Raw genomic sequence first — 27,524 nt, forward strand, 5'->3', positions numbered from 1 at the left:
ATTTATTTTTTTTTTGTTGTAGAAAATTTCATTTGGAAAAATTTAACGAAAAAAATAGAACAAAAAACTTTGGATACTTTGGAGAAAACTCTTTGCATGTAGACTTTTGTGGTTGACTGTATGTAGTTCGGCTTCTTACATTTAAAAATGTATGTAAATAGCTATTCCTTGCTTTGACCAAAGCGGAAATATTTTGCCGCTGGCTACCTTGCTGCTTAATGTCGTTAGGGTCCTTAAGAATTCAGTGTGAACTCTACTTTTTTAGATAACTTTTTTTAATGCTATTTGTGTGTGTCCATTTTGTATCAATATGTATGCATTTTGTTTAAAATTTGACTAGAAAAAGTCACTGTAGACTACTCAGCTAAGCAGCTTACTTCTCAACACCCAACAGTTTCGCCGCCTCATCGGCAGAGGAGAGCAGTTTATTGAGTATACCCTGATCGCTGATGCCCAGCAGATTGCCAATGAGATCGCTATGTAAGCCACCGTTTGGTTGCTCTTCGGCCGCAATATTCTCCTTTTGTTCGCCGCTCATGTGACTACTGCGCCATTCGTTCGCTTTGCTCAACAGCTCTTGTATTCTGGGTGTACGCAGCGCGTTTGCTGCTGCTGCCGCTGTAGCTGACGCCGCCACCATCGCATTGGCATTGACGTTGACATTCGTTGTTGTAGTCGGTGTTGCAGCATGCGCCGCTGTAGGCATCGGCATTTGTTCATCGTCTGAAAAGTCTGAGCCACTATTGCCTGTCGCGGATGCATCGCCACCTGGCGCGCCATTCTGCGAGCGTATGGTGTGCTTTTTCATGTGTCGCAACATGCTATGCTTCAGCGTGAATTTACGCAAGCAGATTTCGCACTGAAATGGACGTTCGCCCGAATGTGTGCGCATGTGGCGTCGCAAGTCCTCCGTCGACCAGAAGCGGCGCACGCAGAAGGCGCAAATTACTTTGCGATTCGTGTAAGCGGGCATTTTGGGCAACAAAGCGAAGCTGTTGGCAGCCTCTTCGCCCACGCGACGTTCCTCTTCTTCCATCAGTTGCGTTTGGTTGGCCTCAGCTTCGCTGACAATGGCGCCTTTGGAAAGTAGTAGCGTGAATTCTGGCGCATGCTGCTTCTTAATATGCTCCAGGCAGTTGAAACGTTCGGTAAAGGAGCTTTCGCACAAATGGCACTTGTATGGCAAGTCTGCATTGAGTTGGGAGAGATGCTCTTTGGCGCGTGCATCGGCATCCGCGCTAGCTGCATTGGCTGCGCATATTGAAACATTGATTTGTTGTTGCAGCTGTGCTACGGCCAATTGTTTGAAGAGTTTAGTTTGCTGTTCTTGCTCCTGCTGCATACGTTGCTCCTTTTCGCGTCGTTCGCGTTCCAATTGTGCCTCCTCGGCTTTACGCTTGCGCTCTTCCTCTTCGCGTTGGCGCTGCTGTTGTTCGATCTCCTCGACGGACTTTGGCACCGGTATTGGCTCGTTTACGTCCTCGGTTGGCACATATACCGATACCGCCGATTCCACGTCGCCATGCTTACGCAACAGGTGACGATCACAATTGCTCTTCGTGGTGAAAAGTAGTGGACAGTGTGAACATTTGAATGGTTTCTGACCGGTATGCGTGAGTATGTGTCGGCGCAAGGAACTGGACCAGGGGAACATGCGTTGGCAGTAGGGGCATGAGACGCGATTTGGCGCCAAACTGTATGCAGACTTTTTCTTCGGCTCGGCTGGCGCTGCAACATCTTCGGTGCCGGAGTTGTTGCTTTCGCTGGCGCTGCCAGATGCTACCAAGCCCTCTTCATCGCTTTGCTCCATGTGATTGGCCACGTCGCTGGGTCGGAAGTAGTTGTTGAAAGAAACGGCATTATTGGTAGCGTTATCGACCAGCTTGGCGACGGGCACCAAATCCTGGGATTCGTCTTTGAAGGGCGAGCTGGCTACTTCCTTCAGGAACTTTCCCACCGACTCGGCTTGTGCGATCATAGCTTTCATTTTATTGGCTGGGGTGACTGGCGCCGTAGGTGCGGCCGGAGCTGCAGGCGCCACTTGTTTAGCAGGCGCGGGCTTTACTGCAAACGCTGCATTGGGGTTTCCAGTGGCTGAATTGTGTTGTTGGCCTGTCTTAATCGCTTGCTCTAATATGGTTTCCGCGACTTTTTTGGCTGTCTCGTTAGCGCGCTCCGCATTGATGGGCTGCGAATGCTTTGCTTCCTGCACGATAGGTGGTGCTGGTGTTGGCGCCTTGTGCATATTTTCAAATTGCTCTCTTGTAATGTGCAGCTCTTCCTCCTCATCCTCGTTATCATCGATTATCTCCTCGATATCGTCTTCTTCATCTTCATCCTCATCAATAACCAATTTCGGTTCATCATCTTCAATGGAGCCGTTAATAGTTGTTGGCTGACCCAATTGGCTGAAAGCGTACTGCATCCCATTTGGTGGTGGAGCCAGCGGCCCTAGAGCGGCGCTTGCATTCAGCAGCATATGATGATTGTTTGCTATGCTGCTCGAGCCGTGTGCCAACGCTTGCTGTAGCAAGTCAGTGTCCTTGCGTGCCTTGAGCTGCTGCGCCAGTATGGCGTACTTCACCTGCTCGGAAATGGGTGAAGCGCCTAGTCCATTGCCTTGCGCCTGACTGGCTTGGTTGTGAGCTTGCGCAAAAGCGGCCTGCAAGTGACTGATGCTGTTCATCGCCGCAGCGCTGCTGCCACCTCGGCCACGCATGGGATGGTGGCCGCTGCGATGGCGTTGTGCGTAGTATTGCGGATGTTGCTGCTTGACGTGCCGCTCCATATTTGAGCGAAGCGTGAAGCGCGCGGAGCAATGTTCGCAGGCGAATGGACGCTCAGTACGGTAACGACGCTGCTTTTGCTTAGGCATAAGTACGCCGTTCTTAATGACCATTTTGACAGGCCCACCTGGCAATACCGTGGGTGGTATATGCGAGTGACGCGGCATGCTCATTGGAGAGTGGGGTGCAGGCGGTGTCATCATTGATTTGGGTAGCATTTGGTTCATTACATTCTGATCTGCTGGTGCCGTATGTGGATGCACGTTTAGCTTGTCACCCATGAGTGAGTTCAAATGCGGTAGCATGGGCGGCGTTAGATTCGGTGGAGCTGGCATGTTTGCTTTGTTCATGTCAATGCCAGGCGGCACAAATGGATTGCCAGCAGCAGCACCAGCAAACATTTGATTCATCAGCGGGCGAAAATCAGGCATGAAAGGAAACTGCGCCGACAAGCTCCACAGTTCAAGCATTTTTGGCATGTTTAGATTCTCCTTGACGTAGGAAAAGATGTCTATTTTCTTCTCAGGATCGATGCTGTTCTCGGCTGGCGTCGGTTCTGCCACAGGCGCCTCATTTTCAATTGGTTTGAGCGAGGGTTTCTTGCTTAAGTCTAGCACATCCATACTCAGATCGATTGGTGCGGTCTCCGGCTGTTGTGTGTTGGGTGGCGGAGCTGGACGCTCTTCATATGAGTCATTAAAGCTACCAATCGAGCCAGTGGACTTATCAAGCAGTTGCTCCAAACTTTTAACCTGTATCTTTAATGGCTTAGCTGTCATACTCTCGGCAGTCAGCATTTCTTTGAGGTGCGACACAGGCGTTGACCGATCTTTGGGCTGATGTTGCTGATATTGCAACTCCATGTCATCATCAAAGTCAGGTGAGGAGAATATGTGCAGCTTCTTAGCGGGATCGTCACAAGTTGAGTCTTCGGAAGGATGGTATATGATGGCGCGCTTCACCTCCTCACGTGTAGTCTTCGCATGCCGGTTGCGTAGATGACGCTCGCAGTTGGCTTTTGTGGTGAAAGCATAATTGCACTCTGCACACTCGTAGGGGCGATCGCCATTATGTGTACGCATGTGTCGCACTAGCGCCGCCTTATCGCAACTCGAATAGGGGCACATGTTACAGCGAAATGGACCAGCCGGCCCGACAGCGCCCAAGTGCACGCGATTGTGACCCTTCAGCGCGCGCAAGTTCGGAAAGACGGCGGTGCAGAGCTTGCAGGGAAACTCGCCGCGCAATTTCATCTTACGAAACTCGGATGTGAAGGCGTCTTGCGCCTCCTCTTCGTCCTTATCCAAACTATAATTGCTGGATGGTGTATTGACCGATTGTTCAAAGTTCTTAAGGAAGTTCGATGTGGACGACGATGATGTCATATTCAGTATCGATTGTATATCAGCCAAATCTTTGGAGTCGTGTGACTGTTGAGAGAGCAAGTTGCTTGTCAATTGGTCTGTGGGCTCAACGTCTGCTTCTAGCTTGATATCGGTGCTGCTTACATGCGCCGCATCCGGCTCATCGTTGGTTGAGTGCTGCGGCGACGGTAATGAGATCAAACTATGCGCGGAGAAAGGCTTCTGACTCTGCAAATAGAGCTGGCGGAAGAAGTTATTGCGCACCAGGCTCGTCTTTGCCTCTTCGGTCTCGGCTTCTAACGGTGGTGGCGCCGGGTAGCTGTCGCTCAGGCTTCGGCTGCGACGCGCATGCCTCACTACCTCCGCGGCGTAACATTCGCGCGCGTGCAGTTCTAAATCGTTGCCATTAGCAAAGCTGCGGCGACACTTCACGCACTCCACTAGCGGCATCGGGCGACTATTGAGCACCGAGCGCTGGGTGCAGGGATGCAAGCTCAGCTGGCGATGTGTGCGAAAGACTACCTCGCAGTGGCGGCACTTCGCTGGTATATCGGCATGTTCGCTATCCAGATGGTTGTCCAGCGCGCGCATATCTGCGAAGTCATCCGCATTGCAGACCGGACAAACGGGACATGAGAAGAATGAGGGCTTCTGCTCAACCTCTGCGTCATCATCCGACGCAGCTGATGCGGAAGAGGATGTGTTCGTGGGTTTTTTGACTGCATTCACTTCAACTACATCCTCGCCGCCGACTATGTTGTTGTTGTTTATAGTTGTCTTCACGCGTCGTTTCATCGCGAACAGCATTGTAATGCCATCAGCGTCTGCGCCACCATTGGCATCGGCGTCGGCGGCTAGTTCATTGCTTTTACGCTTAAAATTACCTAAACTATTACGATTCGCGCTGTTGTTGGTATTGTTATTGTTATTGTTTGTGTAATTGTTGCTGACATTATTGTTGATGTTGTCGGTGTTATTATGAGTTTTGTTGTTGTTTTGGTTACTATTATCATTATTATTATTATTATTATTTGAGCTATGGCTGATGGCACTTGATGAAGAGTCTGTTGAGCAACCACCATCACTTTCGCAACTTTCTACGCCGCTACTATTTAAGCGTTTGCCATTAACACCTGCACCACCACCACCACCACCTGTCAGGGGCGCAATCGGCGCAGTCGTATCAGCATCTGTCACCATTGCTTCCATGGCTTCGGCAGATGCTGCTTCTGCTGTTGTTGCTGATGATTTGACACCTCCACTAATCAAGCCAAGGCTTAATTGCATATAACTGGTGTTGACGGCGGTAGCGGAGGCGTTATTTACACTCGTGTTGCCAGCCACCGAATTGCTGTTGTTGTTGTGGTTGTTGTTATGACTATTGCTGGCATGCTTTGTTCCATTCGAGTTGCGGCGATGATGATGATTGTGTTGGTGCTGTTTGTGCGTGCGCATGTGCCGATGCATATTGCCGTTGGTGGTGAAGGTGAGGTGGCAGTATTTACAATTGAATGGTCGTTCACCAGTGTGCACCAGCACATGCCGATCCAGTGACGAGGCAGAGGAGAGCACCTACAAGGGCACAGAAGAAAAAAAAGAGAAAAAGAGAAATTTAAATAATTGTTACATTTTTAATGAGTTTGAAATAAAAAACGATTAAGTCACAATAATAAGGCTCGCATTATCAATGTCCCAAAAAATACTAAATATGTATTACAGATGTATGTAAATATGAAAATAACCTGGTTATTTGCAAGTTCATGTGGATGAAAGTGCTTATAAAAACTTTGGCCCATTCCCCTTAATTGTTTCAAATTTTTCTCGCAATTCTCAACCAACTTATGGAATTTTTTAAACACCAATACATGCATATAGACCATTGGAATCCCTGAGAAGCGACCCTAAGTGTTCTATAATTTCGGTTCTTAAACCTCATTTCCGTTTAAATCTGCTTTCTTTTGCAAACATCGTACCAAATATCGATGCACATACATATGTTATAAGTAAAAAAATAAAAACTTTATTAAACAATGGACTTTAGATAGTGCAGGTAAAGTCGATAGATTTTGTTTTCATATTTGCAGAACAGAGATTAATAAAAACTAAAGTTAAGATTCATTTTGGTCCTGACAATTCCACAGAATTCAAAAAGTTTCCTGAAAAATCTCGAAAATTATGGAACTTGAATTGAATCCCTAAATAATCTGGAAAAAATCCCAATACTGTCCGAATAACCTCGAAAACGAGACCGTGAAGAATATTAAATAAATCCTCCCGAAAAACTCCGGAAAAAATCGCCGTAAAATTTTGAACTTAGATTAGGGAAGGTGCATTGCCTCATAGAGACCATTAAGTTCCATAGTGCTGCCAGGTAACTGCGATCACATTAGACAGCTAATAACTGAGTCCTTCTGTTAAACTGTAACATCTTGTTGCACCCATTTGGACGGCAGCTTCAGCGGAAAACCTTCTGCCAAAAGAGTAATCCGCAGTCTGCTGGGGGAAGCACATTCGCAGACAGTGTTGGCACTAATCGATAGATTTTTTAATCAATTAGTTAACTCGATTAAATTTAATCCGATTACCGCACGTTTAATAATATAGAGATTTAACTAAAAATTCACGTTTTTGGAGATTTCATCATACAATTAATAAGGTTGATAAGGAGAATATTTATGTTCAGCCTAACAGAAAACTAAACTTCCCAAAAATGGCTAAGATATTTGTCTTTCCATCTGTCTTTTGGTATCCAAACTGTATGAATTGATCAAACTTTGATTACGTTTTTCCACAAAAATTAAATTTTGAAATAAATCTGTATATTAATTACTAAACGTATAACGGTGGCGGGAATGTAAATAGGGAAAAGACATTTTATCAAGTTTTGGCTACTTTTCTTTGTTTAAAAAATGTTTATTTTTTTATGAAAATATAATATTTTACTATCTAAAAAAAAAAACATGTACAAAATTTCAAGCTATAAAACATAAGAATTCGACGAATTTTAAAAAATGTTGATCAAAATTTAAATCAGACTCTAGAATTGTTTAAGTAGGTAGTTTTGTAGCCCTTTAAATGATGGTATGATAAAGTGCAAGTTTTAAGTAGCTTGGACTTACTGTTGATTTTCTTTATATATGCAAATGAGCAACACCTTCCACAAAAAAATTTACCGAAAAGCAACGGTATCATAATGTTTCAAAGAAATCTAATTAAAAAGCTCAAAATATTGATGAATCTTTGTCCAATTTCGCTAATTTTTGTACAAGGTTTGAAATTTTGTTTACATGGTCTTTGTTAGATAACGAGCTACACATAAAATAGTCTTATTACATTAAACGAGCAATTCTTGTATACATATGTATATGTATATCCATAGCGTTCTCGGAAACGACTCTAACGATTTTGATGAAATTTTGTACACAGATAATATTTTGGATTTTAAGGTTATCTGAATAGGCGCTATCTACGAGAAGACTTGTGTAAGGTTGCCACCTATTCGAAATTAGTTATGAATTGATTAAAACATCATAATAGGGGTATCAAATGGAAGTTATTTTAAAAATCCCTAATTCAAAAATATTTTAATAGGGTTGCCACCTATTTTGAATCGCATATTTATTTATTTTTTTTTTTTAGAAAAAAATGTGAAATATTACTCTTCATGGGTACCAAGAGAAGGTTATTAAAGAAGGCTTTCCCTATATACAAAATGTTATCCCTTAGGATATTAGTGTAAGGTTGCCACTTATTTGCGATTCTGCACAATTTATCTAAAACATCGCAATATGGGTATCAAATGAAAGGTATTGTTGAGAACTTTGGTCGGAAAATATTTGCCATCAGGGTTACCACGTTTCTATGTAATACAAATTTGTATTTTATTAATTTTAATCAGCATTTTTTTATGTATACATAGTACATATCGATGGCTGAGTGGAAGATCGACCTATCTCGGCAGCCAGTTCGAAAACGCTATATCTCAAAATTCGGTTCAAAAACGCCCTATCTCACTTCAAAACGTATTACAAATATGCTGATATAGGGCGTTTTTGAATCGGCAGCTGAGATAGGGCGTTTTTGAAACGAATTCTGAAATAGGGCGTTCTTGAAAAGTTTTTTGAGATAGAGCGTTTTCCAACTGGCTGCCGAGATAGGTCGATCTTCCACCCAGCCATCGATATACGCTCATGATATGTACCATTCATTCCAGCGTTTTTCGGAAAAGGGTTGCCGCCTAAATTTTGGAGTAAAAAATTTACTTGATAGCTAGCGAAATCCTTTTTTTTCCAAAATATTTTTTTAAAGCTATCCAAATCTTGAAATCTTTAAAAAGTATATGCACTCCGGGCAAAGCTCGGTCAACCTGGTACTAAACAATAAATAAACGAAAGTGGAATAGCCAAAGCATGCTAAAATGTTCCCTTTTTATATTTTCGCCACTGCATGTACAGCTTATATTTTGCATATCCACGATTTTTCGAGGGAATTAGTAAGTATTACTTTTTATATATTTGCACCAAATTCAAGTTAGAATCGTTTCATTAAAAACAACTTAACAAGAATAAAAGCCTGCAATATAGCGAGAGTACCAGTTTGACAGAATAAAACATAACCAAAAATCATAGAAAACGAAAGTGCTGCCACGTTTATATGAAAAATTCTTTTTGGCCCAGAGTCCAGAGAGACTCTTATTAAATTAATAAAGAAAAACACTGAAAATCGGGATTTAATCGCTACGAATATGAAAAATCGGGACACTTATACGTCCCGGCTTTTACAAGATATACAGCGGGGCAAATTTCTCAAAATCGGTACTGTCCCGCCAAAGTCGGAACGAATGGCCACCGTGTGTATATTATAATTTGGGACTTCAGCCAAAATATTTAAACAAATATTAAGATTTATGTAAGCTGTCCAATTTGAAGATACCTACAGAAGCCGTGTTTTTTTTTATGAAACTAGTTATAAAAAATATTTTTCCCAAAAAATGATCTCAGATGATAGGGGAGTTCTGCATAAAAATGTTTAAAAAATTTATCTGCGGAATTTTCAAAAAGCCACCAGAATCTCTAAAATATAATATTTTTTATAATTCCGGCGGAAAAACTGCAACTTTTATTTTGGTGGGGTATGCTAATATATACATACATATGTATGTTTATAACTTTTATTCACAGCCTTTGGTTTAAAGCAGGTCCGAAAATAACCATTATCTTGAATGTGTTCCAGTGCCAAAATATTTTTTTTTGGAAGATTTTTGTTTTTAGAACATTGTGAAATCGTTTTTCGTTGATTTTTTTTCAACAATTTTATTGAGCTTAAGGGCGTTTTTAATGAAAAACTATTGTGGAAAAACAACAATAATTTATAAAAATGGTAGAAGTGATAGCTATTTCGGAGATCAATACATCTCCTCATCGAACTTCTTCAGTGGGATTCGATCCAACGACCCCACTGCTATTCACACTTGATCATGTCTTTATTGGTTTTGTTAGTTTTTTGTTAATAATTCTGTTTTTAGAATATTTAACCTTTAGGTGTGCTCGTCCTTAAGCTATTTGTTTTTATTATTTATAGCCTTATAACAATTATTTTCATATTTATTTTATTTTTTTCAGTAAAATTTGTTCGTTATTCTGTGGTTTTTATTTTTTTTATGAAAAATAATTGTTATAATGAATCATTATTTTTTCGATAATTTTTAACCTTATAACGGAGACTGCGTTTTTTGACTGCTTTGAATCCCTTATTATTTAAAAAGAAAAAATAGAAATCCGCAACCAAACATATTTCTTAAACGAGAAAGTAAAAATCATAAAATAATGAGGTTATTCACGCTTGCCTGGTTATCAGCTTATGTGGTTATGTGGTTATATTGTTTATTCAGTTTACAACAATAAAATACAATACAATATAATAATAATTTTTAACCAGATAACCTGATAAGCAGACAAGCGTGAGCAACCTCAATAAAAATCTTACGGTTAAATTAAAATTTTTATGATTAAGCTCATAATCGTTACGTTGCCTGATTTAAAGTGTATCGTTGAACGCATAAATGCTCGAAAAATCCCGAAATGTAATAGAAAATCTAAAAAATTTAAAAATAAATCCTCACGAAAATCCCAGAAAGGTACGAGAAATACATAAAAGGGCACGAAAAATGCCGAAGAGTTCTGTAAAACTTCAAATAGTATTGAAAACAGACATATAACGTCAACGAAAATTTACGAAAAGACACGATAATCGCAAAAAAAACAAGAAGTATTTATATAATATAATCTATTGACCACTTTTCATCCGATTTTAAAAACCAAACATCCTTTGAAACGGACATTTATAGACCTTTGAAATGATGTACAACAATATATTGTTAGACTTAGCTTGTTTTGAGTTTTCACCGGGGCCTGATGAAATTAAGAAAGCTATTTCGAGATTTGTTTTGAGGTGCGTAAAAAAAGTATATCCTCCCTATTAATAAATATGTACATATATATTTTCCCCACTTAACTTACCTTTGAGCAGATGGCGCATGTGTAGTTCTCTGTGTCCCCAGAGGCGTAATTGTGGCAACGTATGTGGTTCGTGAATTCATGCCGCGTTGCCGACACCACATCGCAAATGGTACACACGAACTTCATATCCTCACGTTCTCTATCACCAATACCCGACTCAGGGCTGGATACCGATACTGAGGATGCTGCCATGCCGGTGCCGCAGCCACGCGGCGATGAAGCAGCCGAAGACGAGCAGTTCGAACCATTCGCCGAGGCCGAGGCAGAGGCAGATGCACACGCAGAAGCTGAGACGGACGCAGACATTGCATTGTGCGGTGGCGTCAAGTTAATACCACTTGTGGAAACGGCCGCTGATGAAGAAGTCACTGCCGTCGCCGCCGCCACTGCCGCCACCAATGACACTGTTGATGCATTCAGGTAATGACTACTAGAGCTGGCGTCCACAAAACCAGACTCATTATTCGTTAATTGTTCGGAGGCGGAGGTGCTGCGATTAAAACAAAATTTCTTGCGCAGTGAAGTCGGATCATCCGCATTGTATTCCAGATGCACGCTTGTCCGTTTATCCAGTCGCGTCGCTGTGCTGCGTCGCTTGTGATGACGTTGTGATCTCGAACTTTGCGCATTCTGTTTCGAGCGCTGTTCATCTGGTGACTCCTCATCATCATCATCGTAATCATTAGCCTCATCGGAGTCGTGTAAGCGTTGTTGATGTGGCAGAAATGATTTAGCATCGTCTTGTGAGGATACACCAGTTGCGCTGTTGACATCTGTTGTATTCACGTCATTGCTGTTGACTTTGTTTGTATTTTTGTTGTTGTTGTTGCTGTTGCCGCCGCTAGTGCTGCTTATGCTGTTGATGGCCGTGTGTGGATGTGGCGTGGATGTGGCCGATGAGTGTGAGCTTAGCTTCTTTGGTGTACGTCCCAAATCCAAGTGTTCCAACGATGATTCCGACGTCGATGAGTCACGTCGTTCCATCTTTGTGGCATTGGTTTGGATGGCATCCAATGTGGACTGTGTACCAGCGGCTGCTGCGGCGAGCATTTTGTTGCTTTTATTCGAATCTTTTTTCTTTGCCTTTGCTATTCACTAAGTGGGTGTGGGTGTGTGTGTGCGTGCGTGGGTGCAGGCGCAAACTGTTGATTGGCTAAACGCCACTGCAGTGGAATTTCGTCGTTTGTTCAATTATTTGATTGCGAAACTGAGATACGAGTATGTATATGAATGAATTCGGTTAAATAAAATCTGAAATGAGAGCAAAAATTAAACGGTAATGTGATTAGAATCTTCGATCTGTTGAGTTGAGATGAAAATTTGGAGACGAGTAAGGGACGACAAGGTAGTAAAAATGTACAGTGGTTATTTTAGGCTGTATGAAAGTGATTTACTTTTACAAGCTTTTGTTTATGTATTCTTGTATGTAAGTATGTATGTATGTATATTTTTTAGGGGAAAATCTTGAAATCAATTTATGACCAACTTCCCGATGATCTAGAGATTTGAAACTTGACAGTTGGTTTAGAACTCGATCACAATGCAATATGAGAGATTAGTTAATCCGATAGGTGCCGCAGGACTCAAGATATTTAAAAAATCTGTATTTATAGTCTGATTTGGTTCACTAAAGGTTTTGCCGATAGGTGGCGCATGAGCCTATATATTTGGTAAACCAGTATTTAAGGTCCGAGTTCGTTCATATTTAGAAAATATGCTTTAAAAATATTTGTTTTTACTATTAACTTATTGAATATTTTTGTTTTAAAAAAATTTGTATTATGTAAACATGTTTTCAGTACCGTCAGAACTCCAAGAAGATTTAAAAAAGTAATGGTTAATGAATTTCCGTCTCTGTTTTCAACCGTTTAATGCAGACTGCTTTTTGTGACTGTTTGAAATCAGTGGTTAAATTATGAATTTTATTATAAAGTTTATAACCATTACGGTAGATACATATTTCAAAATCGTAATTTCTTTTGATTATATCCTTTCGGTCGAATTTGGTTCGTTATTTTGTTATTTTTATTTTTTCGTTAATTTTTAATCGTTATAATGGACACCGCGTTTTTATCACCACTTTGAGGCTGCGTTTCTTCATACATTCCGGATAATCCCATTTCACAGCCAGAATAAACAGAATGCGTTTGAAATATACATACGTCAACATATCATCAGAAACGTTATAAAGAATAAATAAACAAAAAAGTTTATTCCAAACGTTCAGAATGAATAAAGAAATGCAGCCTGCATAATTTATGCTAAAAATTAAATTTGAAAATAACTATTGAAATTAAAATAATCACGATAAAAAAAGTTCTAAACGTAGTTTTGTTTTGATAAAAAAAAATTGATAACATTAAATAACTGTACACATATTTATATACACTGCACACAGCAGCGGGCAATAAAATAGTAGCGAAATTCAAAATGATAGATATTGTTGGCAACTTATGTTAATTAATTTATTTTTAATAATTTTCGTTTAAAATATGGTTTGATCCAGAAAGGAAACCACATAAACAACTGTTTTAAAGCTTGCAGAAAGTTCACAAAAATTAGTCAAACTTCAAAAAAATTTCATCAAAATTTCAAACTTTTTATTCAGAATTTTTAGAAAATTTTCGAGTTTGCAGTTTTATAGGCCATTAAATTTTATTACAATAAAGTGCACCTTTCAAGACACTTAAAGATGTCGTTCATATTTTTGTGTTTTTTTTGTTGTAAACAGTATCATTTGGAATTTTGCTAATATTTTATAGCCCGCAGCTGTATATGGGCATACTACATATGTATACATATGTGTGTATGTATGTACATATGTATATAAACGATGTAGCAACTGTATTTGTAAGACACGAATGTACAAATTATGGTATCTGCACAGGAGTACATACATATGTATGTACATATGTAAATGAATTAAGGTGCATCAATCTCCAAACAAAAAAGAGTACTGTTTTTTCATGGGAATTATAAAATTTATTCAGCCTTATCATGAGTTTAATTTTCCCCGAACTGGTTCACTTTTCACTCTTGGTTTCCATGGCTTTACTATGGGCGGATGACAAATTTTCGGGCGATTTTTTTTCAGGTGAAACTCAGGATAATGCAGATTATATTTTAAGACTTCCACCACAATATTTCAGAATAATATTACGATTTAATTGAATTTTTCTTAAATAAAGTGAGTTTTTATAAATATTTTGGCCGAAAGATCCCCTCTTAAAAGGTCTGGAAGAAATGATTAAAAATATTATCAACGGAATCAAAATAATGAGGTTTTTGGAGGTATTTCCAAATCAAAAACTCCGAAATATTTTGACGAAAGTCTTAATCTGCGTTATCCTGAGTTTCACTTAAAAAAAAATTGACAGGAAAATTTGTCATCCGCCCATAGTAAAACCATGGAAACCAAAAGTGAAAAGTGAACCGGTTCGGGGAAAATGAAATTTATGATAAGGCTGAATATGTATGTATATCATAAATTCAGTAAATGCGGCGGAAAACTGCAACTTTTTTTGTGAGACACCCTAATGCACATACATACAAATCTACGTACATACATACATATGTATGTATGTTCATAAATATGTCGCCATAAGCCCCCTAACAATCGCCATCTGCAAATAGCCGAAAATTCGATTCGTTGCGGCTGTGGGCATTGGCCATCTTAGCCTTAAGAGCGAAATACACAACACAAGCGCCTTGACAAATCAAGCGAAATATCCCTTTGCTTCAAGCCATTTATGTTGTGTTTGGTAGGGGGTGTTTGAAGGTTTCACAAGCCATTTGAGGGAAATTTGAACAAAAATCTAAATTTTTATGATTTTCTGGCCGGAAGAAAACTAAAACTCTTTGGTTCAAGGAGTCATGTTTGCATCGTTTATGGCGAAATGGGATAAGTAGGTTTGAAGCATGATAAAAACATAGCAAGGTAGAACCGTTCTCTCAATTTGTCGGCCATGATTTTTTTTTTTGAAGTTTGCCAACATTTTAAAATCATATAAAAGTGAAAAGAATTTAAAAAGTGACTCTCAGCGGTTCTACCGTACTATATTTTTATCATGGTTTGAAGTATGTTTGACAAGCCGCTTGTGTGGTGTATTTCGCTCTTTACCATAATCGGTAGTCTTCTTCGTTTTGTATTTCTACATTTGTGTGTAGTATGTATGTATATATGTGTGTATGTGTTTTTTATATCAAAATTGAAATCTACGAATGCGACCAATTCGATCAGTCCTACTACAAACACACAAACATATGTATGTACACATGTATGTATGCATATATGTACTTACTTCGTGATTTGACAATAGGAGAGAGCTATGCACATTAGGGCGGTCCAAAAATATATTTGAAAAAGTTTAGTCGAAATTTGTATAGAGCATACACCGCCTAGGATTCCTCTATACCGAAAAAATGTACCCTTATTTTTTTTATTTTGAAATCAAAAAAAGGTTTCCCTGTATTTTTTATGGTGAAAAAACATCTTTTCGTAGAAATGGTATAGAATTCTTGAGCATGGGCGTAGCCAGGTAGGGGCAGGGGGTGCTTGAGCCCCCCTAACTTTCAAATTTTCCTTATATATATATAAAATAGTACCCTGAAATACCAGCTTAATAGGCTTAATAGGCTAGGAACTGTGTTTTTCGCTTAAAAATTACTTGATGTTGTAACAATTGAGTTGTACCGAGCACTGAAAAGGCATTTATATTGCATGAAGTTTATTATGAAGTTATTGAAGAGTTGAAATAAAGTTTTTTAGTTACCTGCATGCAATATGCAGATTTTAAAATAAGACCACGTCTTTACACCAAAATCGTATTTTCATCATTATTTTTAATCGCCTTCAAAAAAGGAGGAGGTTATCTGTTCATCGGAATATTTTTTCATGTATGTTACCGCGTAACCGATTTCGATAATTCTTTATTTAAAGGAAAGGTGGTACTTGAGAGGTGGTCCCATCCTAATTTGGTTTAGATTCGGTTATTGAATCATGAACAAATTAACGGTAAAGTTTTACATGAGCATAGAAGTCGGTTTTGTTTTTTGCTAAAAAATTACTTGTTTATTTAAACAATAGTCTTCGAGGGTCTGCTGCAAACCGATAAATTGTTTTAGTGATGATTCAATTTTTGTTTTTTTTTTTTTTTACAAACCCTCTGTGAACGCTAAGCATACCTAAACCTAAATCGAAGTACAAACTAAGTAGAAAATATTATAAGATAATAATTATTCGGTTCAAGAAAATTTGGTCATATTTTATTTCGAAAACGGGGCTGACATCATCTTATAAAGTTTTTGAGAAAAAACTGTTGAAGTGTCGAAAAATGGTAAATTTACTCCGAAGAAAAAAACACGTATTAATGAAAATCCAATTCGTCTGATGGATTCAACCTTACGTCGATGGATTAAGCAGAAAGGGGTAAAAATTAAAAAAAAAAAACTTAGTAAAAAAAGAAAAACACTAGCAAAGAACCTGGCGAACGATTCCACCAGGACATAGCCACTATGGTATGATAGGAAATCGAAATATAACCACATAACCAGATAACCAGGCAAGTATGAACAACACAATTGTGAATATTAAAAAGTTATAATACCCTTGTGGACAAGTGCGCTCGGGTATAAAAAAAAAATCACTGTGTGACCGCTTATTTGAGTCACCGTACGTGGTGATCACCCTTGACACTGCCTATAAACTCACCCTTTTTGGATAACCCATGAAACTCCTTTCATTTATAACTACTCACAAAATCCTGTTTGAAAGGTTAAAGTTCAACAATGCAGAATGCAATTGAGCTTTAACTTTTTAGAAATGTATCGCACTATTAAAACGTTGCTATAGTAATTATGTCGTCAAACTTCAATACTAGTAAAGAATGTGTTAATATAAAGTTCCATTTATTTATTTGAAGACCGTTTGATTTACATACATATTCACATCACCTAATCTCGTTTGCCGACGGGAAATGTAAAGTTTTTTTTCCGGTTTGGTAACAACGCATCCATTGGTGAAACTGAAACCCTTTCTATGCAAATTAATACTTCTGGTGTTTAAATGATCAGTCACCTGTTTCTGATCGCTACTATAACCGTTCAGCTTCATCATTAGTTTATGGGAATGTAACGATTTGCAGATACATTTGTATGTAGATTCCGGGGCAAGTAACATACCATCTAAATATGTAAGTGCCAAGGGTTGTAATTTACATAGACGGTTTTGCAGTATCACCGACAAAATGCATGGCTTAAAATGAAATGTGGCATACGAGTAACTTCTTTCTGAAGCTATGTACATATATGTATGTACATAAATTAACCCATATACATACGTTTATTTGCTTAGTACGTATTTCCAAATTAGCAGCTTCTATGTAAAATTATTGAAAAATTGCCTTTGTAACACATACTAGTTGTTTAATTATTCTCCCTAATCAAAATTTCTGATAAGCATTTATGGAGTATGCATGTATGCATGCATGTAGGTAAATACCTGTGTGTAAAAATGAATTCGCTTTTTCTATTAAATTAGGACAAAAGGTAAAGCCGGTGAAAACTCAAAACAAATTAGATTACAACCTTCCAACGGGACTAGAAGCGCTCCATTTGTGTTATTGGAGCTCTCCATAATCAGCAGTAAGCGCTCCCTTCCTAATTTCACACCTCATTGTGTTTCTACATAGTGTGTCATTAGAAAGAAGCGCTCCGTTGCTGCTCCAAAAGAAGCCCTTGGCGCGAGCGCTCAAGTAAAGCATTTAAAAAGCGATGCATACAAATTTTAACTTTTCATATTATACATATTTATCTTTTAATAATATAATGGAGTTTTTGTAAACTGTTTGATGCTTATAGTGGAGTGTACTTAATATAAACTGTTTTTTTTCTATGTGGTATACATATGAAAATACATACATACACATGTACGTATGTCCATTCTGCTTAAATCTGAATATTTTTCCGAAATATTTTGGTGGACGTTTTAAAATATAATAGATTTTATAATAATAAAAATAGTAGCAATTTTTTTTTTGTATGGGGAGTGATGCAGTCTAATGTACATACATGTTTATACATAAATTATCTTTTTTCAAAAGAAAATATTTTGGCGTTCAATGCTCTACAAAAATCAGGGTACGAAAATAAACTGTGCAAAACAATTTCCATTTGCTCATCGATCATCATATCATTTGTGGTTTTGTACATAGTCAGAAACAAATTGTAAGATTCACTGTGATTTTCCCCAACGAGAAACGTTTGCTTTTCGTTTGTGACAATTGTACCATATAGTAAGTTTTATATGTATGCAAACGTTTCAATTATGAGAAAAATATTTTTTTCTGTAGATTTTCATATCCAATTCAATTAAAAAACATTTTTATTTTTTTTATTCATTGCAGCCATTCGTTTTGTATTTAGTTATTGCATATATGTACATACATACATATATTTTTCTCTGCACGATTCATTTCGTTTGTTGTTTCGTATGTAACTACTACCTACTGTAGTGTACTATCGCCAAAGTGAACTCAGCCGTTTTGTATTCGTATTGTACCGAACTGTTAAAGAAATAAAGGAAATAGTAACGTACAATATAGTAGTTTATTTTCGTATACTGACAAAAATACTCCAAGGCCTTTACAGTACAACCTATCGTTCGTTAAATATCGTGGTACTGTTTGCATATACAGCGAGTGTCAAAAATAAGTATCCCCTGACGTTTTGACGATTTTATTGATTTACTATATTTTCCATACCAAATTTATTATTATTATTTTTTTTTATAAAAAATACTAGCTTTTACCCGCGGGTTTCACCCCACGTCAGAAGGAATTAAAGGGGTCAAGTGACTTGTGGTTCCGAAGTTATGGCTGATAAAAAATTCCAAGCCTATGTTAAGTGCCACGCCCCCTTTTAAAAACTCATTTATATATACTTTACTATAAGCACCTACCATAGATATGTTTGCATACCAAATTTCCAGCTCATGTGACTTATGGTTCCGAAGTTATGACTGGCTAAAAATTCCACGCCTATGTTATCTGCCACGCCCCCTTTTACACACTCACTTATATATACCTTATGATCAGCATCTATCATAGATATACAAAATTTCAAGTTCATGTGACTTACGGTTCCGAAGTTAGAGCTGATTAAATAATTCACGCCTATGGAAGGTGCCACGCCCCCTTTTCGAATACGAAGTTTCACGTAACGCCGAAAATATCAGGCCTAATAGCTGTATTCTGTTTCACAAAATGGTGTTTAACCACCTTTAGATACCTTGTAATATGTTCTTTAGGCCCAGTTTTTTAGTGTCAGTTTCAACTTAGATCATGTAAACTTCGCTCAATTTAACAGCTGCCTGATATTTGATAGGCTAATCTTACATAGTTTAAACAAGCAAGCTCCGGCGTTTCACTTTTAAAGACTGAGGGGATACTATTTACGGTCCCCCGCATTCCAAATGGCTTTGAAAAATAATAAATAAAAAGGTGAATTAACATTAAATTTAATTTATATCGACTGTCGCATTTTACTTATAAAAATGTGGGATCTTATGATGACTGACTCTACGTTAGCAGATCGACTCCCGGTAATCCGGACATTGACCCCACCTTTAACAACAGCACTAAGCATTAGTTTTTGGTAATATTTAGTAATATTTTTTGGCATACATATTTACGTAAATAAATTAAAAAAAAAAATTAATGATATTAATAAAATACACTTCAGAAGAGAATTCACGTAGAATACGTCTTACGTTTCGATATGGAGGCTATGCTCAAATGTTGTAGTATGGCGTTTCAAGGAAAAAATTCCAAACCTATCAACATATAAATTTTTGTAAGTAACCGATTCGGTTTCGGTCGTAGAAACAACGGTAAATATTGGCTTATTTTGGGGTCCATTTTGAGCCTTTAAAGTGCTCTAGCAATTTGTGATTTGCAGATATAGCTCAAGGCATAACAAGGTAGAAGTGATTTCGACATTTCTCTCTTTTGAATTACGACTGTAATGGCAAGTAGCTGCGACAGCGGTGGGCAAGTAGCTGCGGTGTTCCATTAGGAGACTCTTCGCGTGTGTGCGAACACCATTTTAGTGGGCAGTGACTTTATTTGTTGCCCATCACAGCCGAGTATTTCCAAGTGGACGCGTTTGTTCCCAGGTGCAGTACCTCTACCATACAATTCCTCAATGCTTAAGTTATCTGAAGTGTCGGTCGTTCCTGAGGTGTCTGTGGGGACGAAGTTGTTAATGCACAAGCACGACCGGATCCTCGAGTACATTAACATATACATATAAGCAAACACCATGATACAATTTTCTTAGACTAAATTTACCGCTTTAGATCACCATTTACTGTTATAAATTCGACGTTCTGGTTCTTAACATCCTTTTTCCTTTTTTCATAATGCCATATGAAAAGAGTCGTGTTTTTACTTGTCATACATAGCTCGATTTATCATACGGAAATTAAGCACTACTGAATATGAAGAGAAAATCTCCCACTCATATACAGTATATTTTGCTTTGCTGCCTCTACGCTTAAGTGCACATTTAAGATACCTACCCCAAAATGCGCATCAAAAGCATTATTTTCAACATTTATAAGGAAACTGCTCCTATAGATGTATTCAACATACCTGCACATTGGCGATACCTGCCTTAAAAATTGTGCGACTAGTATCAATTATCAATGAAAGTATTACGTTTACCTGCACTGGCCCTACATTACCTAATTTTACAACCTTTTATTTATTTTGCTCATCTCGCAGAACAACGAAAATGGCTATCAACTTATGTAGTTATATAGATAATTAGATAACATTCGGTAAAAATTTCGCTTGCAGTAATTTCTGCATGGTAAGTGGCGGAGGCCAATATTTGGTTTCATAGGGATTCGGATACCTTCCTCATTGAAGTAAAGAAAATTCGCCTAAGTGCCTTTTTCGGTTACGTGCACAAGTTTTTCGTGCAAAGAAGGATGTGCAGCTAAGCAAAATATACTGTATATGGATAGACCAAATTTCAAATGGTGGTATGATAAAACCTAAACCAGAATTCCTTGTGGACATAAAGAAACTGGAAGTAATTTTTAATAAATTTATTGGAAAGGAATTTCGCATTGCAAAAATTTAATAGCTGAATTATTGAAGCTAAGTTCCGATGTAAATTTAGAAGAAAGAATCAAAAATTTATTTTTTTTAATGTCGAATATACTCTAGAATTAAGTATTTGAATAAAAAAATAAATGCTCAAAAACATTGGGCTAATAAAAACAAGAAAATTGCCAAAACGGGTTTATAAATAACTGTGTTTCATTTAGTGTGTAATTTTTAGTAAGTATGCATCTCCACATTTACATACATTAAACGAAAATACCAAAACTAAAATGAAGCCGATTTTAATGTGATTTTAAATATCTTCATATTTACAAAAACTTTCATTTCATAGATATTGAATTTTTTCAAATATGGTGCATGTATAACAAAGGGTTAATTTCTTTGTTTACGTTTTTTGACATTACAGTCAGGTATGAGAGAGCTCGACTGAATTGTCACTTGAATGTTGAATATGCCTTGGTATATGGGAAATATTAGTCGATATCTTCTAAATATGTTTATTTTATTCAAATATGTGAGCATAAATGATTTTCCATACAAAACCACTTCGTCATCATTTTGCAAACACGTGCATGCGCTGGAAGTGAGAGAAGGAGACAAAAAGTATGTGTAGTATGTAGGTATTTCGGCTTTTGAGTAACAGATGGCGCAATATTTGTAACCTAATCGCAGTGTATGTTTGTAAATACATACATACATACGTACATATGTTGATTGAAGCTAATGTGGATCTGTTTTTCTTTTAGTAATCTGTACATACATATGTACATATGAATCAGGGCCGGCCGCAGGATTTCTCTTTATGAGGGATTTTATGTAAAGTCATTCGTAACAACCAAGAATATGATTGCTTTATTTAAAGTATTTAGCATATTGTATTTAATTGTGGATATAATTCAGCACAACTCAAAGAAAAGTCACAAGCAATTTACCGAGGTATATTTAGATAAAAATTCGTTTTATACTGAGTCGTCATTTACATCCAGATTGTGATGAATATTGAGAAAAGCTAGCCCATTGTGTGCTCGTTCTCTGCCCATGCCTGCACATGCATGATGAATTCACTTAATTATATTGAAAAACTATACTTAAATAGTGGAGCAAAGGGTATTATGAACCACATAAGGACAAATTTCTGTAGAAAAAACGGAAGTCAGAATTTTTGCTAATTTTTAATGGATAACACAGCCTCACAAAAATAGAAACAAATTTTGGTACGGAAAATGTTAAAGCTGTTTTTGATAGACTTTTTGTGCTGATTACGAATCCGTAAGCATGAAGTTTTCATCAGCTCCAGATTTTGAAAAAAAACGAGGTCAAAGTGTCGAAAAATCGAGTTTTTTGCAATATTTTAGAAGCTCTTCCTTCCTGGCTTAAATATAGCTCGTCCTCTCAACTACTATCTCTGAAAATACCATTCCTGCACCTTGACTTGATTGTCACTTAGTCATTTGTTATACACTTTTATTTGTTTTTATTTTATTTTAGAAAAAATTAGGAACAAGTTAAATCAAATTTTTAACGTTTATTATATGCTTCTAAAAGAAGTATCACTGACATTGGTTATTATGGTACACCAACTGTACATTGAATTCTGGTACAAAAATGTATCTTTTCCATGATTCCAGAAAATTATAAAAATAATAAAATTATTAGCACGCTATACAAATAAACCAAATAAGCTCAATACTCGCTAGTATAATTTTTTGATTTTGTCGTTTCAAAAAATAAATAATAAGCATTCAAAATCCATAAAAAAAAATACATTTTTAGAACAAAAACATGTAATGTGCAAATTTTGGACTTGACATAAAACGTAAGTTTCATAAAGTGCACGCAATGCTTTCATCGAAAGGCGTCAAAATCCAAAGCATACTACATATAATATCTTTTCAAATAAAATATTTGACTGCAATTTTTTTTTATGTATGTATTTAATGGTTTTCTTTTACAGAGTTCATTTCGATGGCTGATGTGAAGATCGACCTATCTCGGCAGCCAGTTCGAAAACGCCCTTTCTCAGAAAATTGTTCAACAACGCTCTGTCTCAGAAAACTTTTCACGAACGCCCTACTTCAGAATTTCGTTGAAGAACGCTCTATCTCAGTTGCCGATTCAAAAACGCCCTACCTCAGCTCATTGTCAATGTATGTATTTTCGTTTGAGATGGGGCGTTTTTGAACCAAATTCCAAGATACGGCGTTTTCGAACTGGCTGCCGAGATAGGTCGATCTTCCACTCAGCCATCGATTTGTGCTTGAATCGCTATTTAAAATGACTCTTATGTATATTCAAAAATTTTTACTGAGCTTCATCCGTTTCTAATGAGAAAATGTTGTGGAAAAATAACAATAATTTACCCAGAAGTCATAGCTACTATCACCACATCTCCTCATCATGCTTGAAATACAATACCGGCGAACGGCAAACTTCGCCGAATTGGGCGATGCTGTCGTTCACCGTTCGCCCAACTATTTCGCCTACTTAAACAGAATTAGAGCGGTAGCGAAAACAGCTGATCCCATTTGGTCGCCTTTATAATTTGGGTGACCATATTTAGAAAAAACTAAACCATATTTAGAAATGAGGAAATGATAACAAATATAAATGTAAAACAAAGAAAGATTATTATAAATAATTTGTTTCAAGCCAGATTTAACGAATCCACAACTATATTTTTCAAACAACAAAAAAAAAATCGTGTTTAGGTTGTTTTCTTTTTAAACTTTGAAAGCACAAAACAAATACGGCCACCTTTGGCACGCACAGCTGTCATCGCCCAGCAGAGCGATAGAAATAAATCTATCGCCATGAAACGCCGCCAAGCGAACTTCGCATTTCGCTTTGGCTGTGTTCAATTTCATATGCTTGCGGGTGTTCTAATTTTGACAGCGCGAATTTCGCTGTGGTGAGTTCGCCGTTCGCCGGCATTGTATTTCAGCTATCAGACTTTTTCACTGCGGTCACTGGGATATACACCATTTAAAATGGCCTCAAGCTCCATAAAAATTGTTGAGATCTCCAAATATTTTTTACCATTATTATCTTATATGTCGGCCGCTGTGGTGTAGTGGTGAGCAGTGCGCGCTTCCACTCCACAATGCCTGGGTTCAAACCCTGGTCAAAGCAACATCGCAAAAGTATAGAAAAAAGGTTTTTTCTTAACAGCGGTCGTCCCTCGGCAGGCAATGGCAAACCTCCGAGTGTATTTCTGCCATGAAAAACAGCTTCTCATAAAAATACAATCGCCGTTCGAAGTCGGCGTAAAACTGTAGGTCCCTCCGCTTTGTGTGACGACATCAAGGCGCACGCCACAAATCGGAGGAGAAGCTCGGCCAAACACTAACATATGTGTAAGCGCCAATCTATTATTATTATTATTATTATTATTATTATTATTATCTTAAACTATATGATGACAAATTTTATGAATTTTTCCCTCCAAATAGGGGGGGGGGGGCGGCGTTGGTTTAAACGGACGAACAGACATGGTTTAAACGATTTCTCCCATCGTTCTGAACCAGTTAGTATACAGAGTCAAAGTAGCTGAGTAGCGATTGTATGAAAGCTGTGTCACTTCAGACCGGGACGTAAGGAAATTGAATGTGTTGTGTTTGGATCCGAGTCCTTTCTTCCACACGTAGTGCTCCCTTATGACGTGTGTCTTCTTTTTAAAAAAAGTCTGATTTTTATCTTAACACCGATTTTGATGTGCGTCTTGATGTTATCACACAAATGGAGGGACCCTTTCTCAGAAAATTGTTCAACAACGCTCTGTCTCAGAAAACTTTTCACGAACGCCCTACTTCAGAATTTCGTTGAAGAACGCTCTATCTCAGTTGTCGATTCAAAAACGCCCTACCTCAGCTCATTGTCAATGTATGTATTTTCGTTTGAGATGGGGCGTTTTTGAACCAAATTCCAAGACACGGCGTTTTCGAACTGGCTGCCGAGATAGGTCGATCTTCCACTCAGCCATCGATTTGTGCTTGAATCGCTATTTAAAATGACTCTTATGTATATTCAAAAATTTTTACTGAGCTTCATCCGTTTCTAATGAGAAAATGTTGTGGAAAAATAACAATAATTTACCCAGAAGTCATAGCTACTATCACCACATCTCCTCATCATGCGTCTACGTCAACGGGCAAAGAGTGGCTCTGTTTGCATTCTTTGGCATCGTCACTGAGCTTCACTCAGCCGTCAATGACCGGCAATTGGAAAGATTGGGAATAAATTGCAATTGGCGACGGAATTTAGGGCCTCCGCTAGTGCCTCCAGGGAGACGTTATTGAAAGCTCACCATATGTCGAGAACAACTTAAATTGTGAATTGCTATGCACATAAAAGGTGAGCATTTTTTTTTATAAAAATGCTATACTTTTTAATTACATTTATTAAAATTTCTCATGCATCGATCAAAGAAAATATATAAGTATACATACATATATGTATAAGATTTTAAGTGCCGTTTTCTCAAGTAGCTTCTAAAATTTATCTGCTATTTAAACACAAATTTTGTTCTAAAAAAATATGTTTAAAGCTACTCGATGGAACGGCCCTATGATGAAGTAAATATCATCGTCATAAATTTTATAGTTGATTTCTTTTATACCTATAACAACTATGTAGTTAAGCGCCGAAATCGGAGCTGTGCGTATGTACGCGAAAGTGCCAGACGGATTCAGAAAATTTTAATTTTAAATTACTTACATTAAAGCCATTTAATCGATAACTCAATTGAAAGTCAAAACTTCAAGAAAAATAATTTTTCGCTGAAATTATTTTAATGAAATTGGCTGCAAGAGTTAAAATGGTGTAAACTTATGAATGCGGTGGGCGAATTAAGGAATTCAAAGTTTGCGGATCGTACAGATTTGATGAAATTAATACCAAAACAGATATAACAGTAATCTATAAGTTGTAAGTGAATATAATCATGAAGAAAAAAATATTTGCATTAATTGGAGATAAGTCCTAGGAATTAATTTATGCAAATAAATTGTCATAAATATTTTTTGAGTTTTTTGAGCTTTCTTTAGATGTGTATATATTGCATTCAATATAGAGGGTATTGCAAAATATTACAAAAATTTGCTTCAGATATTGAAATCCACCTTAAAATTAATTGTCATCGATTATCCTTATATGTCGCGTTTTAGTAAAATTTACTATTGGTTTTCGAAGTTGTGGAACTCGAATATCAGAAAGAAGTTTTTATAAAAATTGCAGATGGAGTATTGAAAATCCATACATGCATATTTGTGAACTTTTGGCCAAACAACTTCTGTGCAAAAAGTCCACCAGATCGGTTCTTTTCTATAAGCTTAAAAATTTTACACTAAAGCCTTTGCAGTTTCTTAGCTCAGACAACTACTAATTTGTTTTTGAAACTTTAATGCCTTGTTTGTTATTTACCTTTTCCTTTGTCAGTTGTTAAGGTTTCTTTCGCAGTAATTCTCGTTTCACTTGTATTGGTCTTGATAGGTAATGCGCCAGCTTATGTTTTTGTTTTGCTCTAAACAATTAAGTATGTAGATCACAGCAACTATTTCTCTTTTTTTATTTTTTTATTTCGTAATTATTATTATTTTTTTGTTTAAATATTTTTATATATTTTAAATTTTGTTTTAGGGGCTTATTGCTTAGCAGCGATTTGAAATCCTTTGGTATCTACACTTTTTAGTTTTCACTTAATATTTTTTTTTGTTTGAATGGCTTAGATTAATTTGTGTTTGTTGATGAGCACTACTGTACATATTTGGTAAAATATATTTAAGTTGTAGAATCGTTGCACAAGTTGAAGATAAGCACTTAAAAGCAAGTCTGAATTTTTACATATAAGTCGCAAAGTTTTTTTTTTGTTTTGGTTTTTCCATTGACTTTTGAGCATCCACAGCACTTTGCCATTTACTTGAGGCTAATAAAGTTAGTAACTCTTCTTGCTGCTGCAACTTCAATTTATTTTCACAAAACAACTCAAGCAACCCGATGTTTCTAGCGATGGATGTAACCACGTTCACGGGCGCACACGGAATGACACATTCGCCTCACGATGAGTTTGATTGAAGTACAAACGCAGCTTAACTGAGTTCTGTTCACTTCAAAGTCGAGTAGAGCAGCGCATCGCAGCGTTGTAGATTGATGTGGTGTACGCAACGCAGCGACCGCTGCAAGGCGATAAAAGTCCACAGAACAAATCAACAAAAAAAAAAAAACGTAATTCACGAGTACAAAAAGAGATGAGCGGCGGGCGCGTGAGGAAAACTTGAGACGTCGAAAGAGTCAAAGTTGGTAGAGCAATGTGGTGTCTACTTATCTTTTCACTTTGGTTGTGTAGAGCACTTCACCTATAATTCACAGTTCACAGTTGTTATTATTTCTTTTGGGGGATGTATGTATTTATGTGTTCGTGTGCGTACATCCAACCGAGTGCGTACACAATTTATCCTTTACCGTTGGCCAGATAAAAGACGACTGTTGCGAGAGCCCAACCACGGAGTTGTATTTAAAGAAAATTGTTAAAATGAGTCAAAAACGTTCACGTGCTGCAGCTGAGCGAACGGATGGATAGTGGCAGCAGCAACAACGCAAGGAGGCCACAGACGCTCTTCCAGCAGCAGCAGCAGCACACGAACAAGTCTACATACATAAGTAAGTAAAATCCCAATTGAGCGACGACGAACACAAGCACAAATGCAACTGCGCGCAACTAACAAAAAGTAA

The 27,524-nt window shown here is 37.6% G+C and overlaps 1 protein-coding gene across 1 annotated transcript; it reads right to left on the reverse strand.

Annotated features, from left to right (window-relative positions):
- On the reverse strand, positions 1–27,524 carry peb (zinc finger protein pebbled). Its single transcript, XM_017616523.1, has 3 exons — positions 26,217–27,524; positions 10,669–11,919; positions 1–5,722 (listed from the first exon to the last, which is right to left on the reverse strand). Exons 2-3 carry the CDS (start codon positions 11,716–11,718, stop codon positions 374–376), a joined length of 6,399 nt encoding a protein of 2,132 aa, XP_017472012.1. The 5' UTR covers positions 11,719–11,919; positions 26,217–27,524; the 3' UTR covers positions 1–373.

The sequence above is a fragment of the Rhagoletis zephyria genome, unplaced genomic scaffold (assembly GCF_001687245.7).
Source record: "Rhagoletis zephyria isolate East Lansing unplaced genomic scaffold, Rhagoletis_zephyria_1.1 Rzeph_scaffold_01222, whole genome shotgun sequence".
Taxonomy (NCBI): Eukaryota; Metazoa; Arthropoda; class Insecta; order Diptera; family Tephritidae; genus Rhagoletis; species Rhagoletis zephyria.

What these genes read in the sequence shown, in the direction of transcription:
- peb (XM_017616523.1), bottom strand. Translation starts at nt 11,718, where the DNA reads ATGCTCGCCGCAGCAGCCGCTGGTACACAGTCCACATTGGATGCCATC. An exon ending in CATGCGCCATCTGCTCAAAG is followed by an intron (nt 5,723 to 10,668) that starts GTAAGTTAAGTG and finishes GTGCCCTTGTAG; the next exon opens with GTGCTCTCCTCTGCCTCGTC.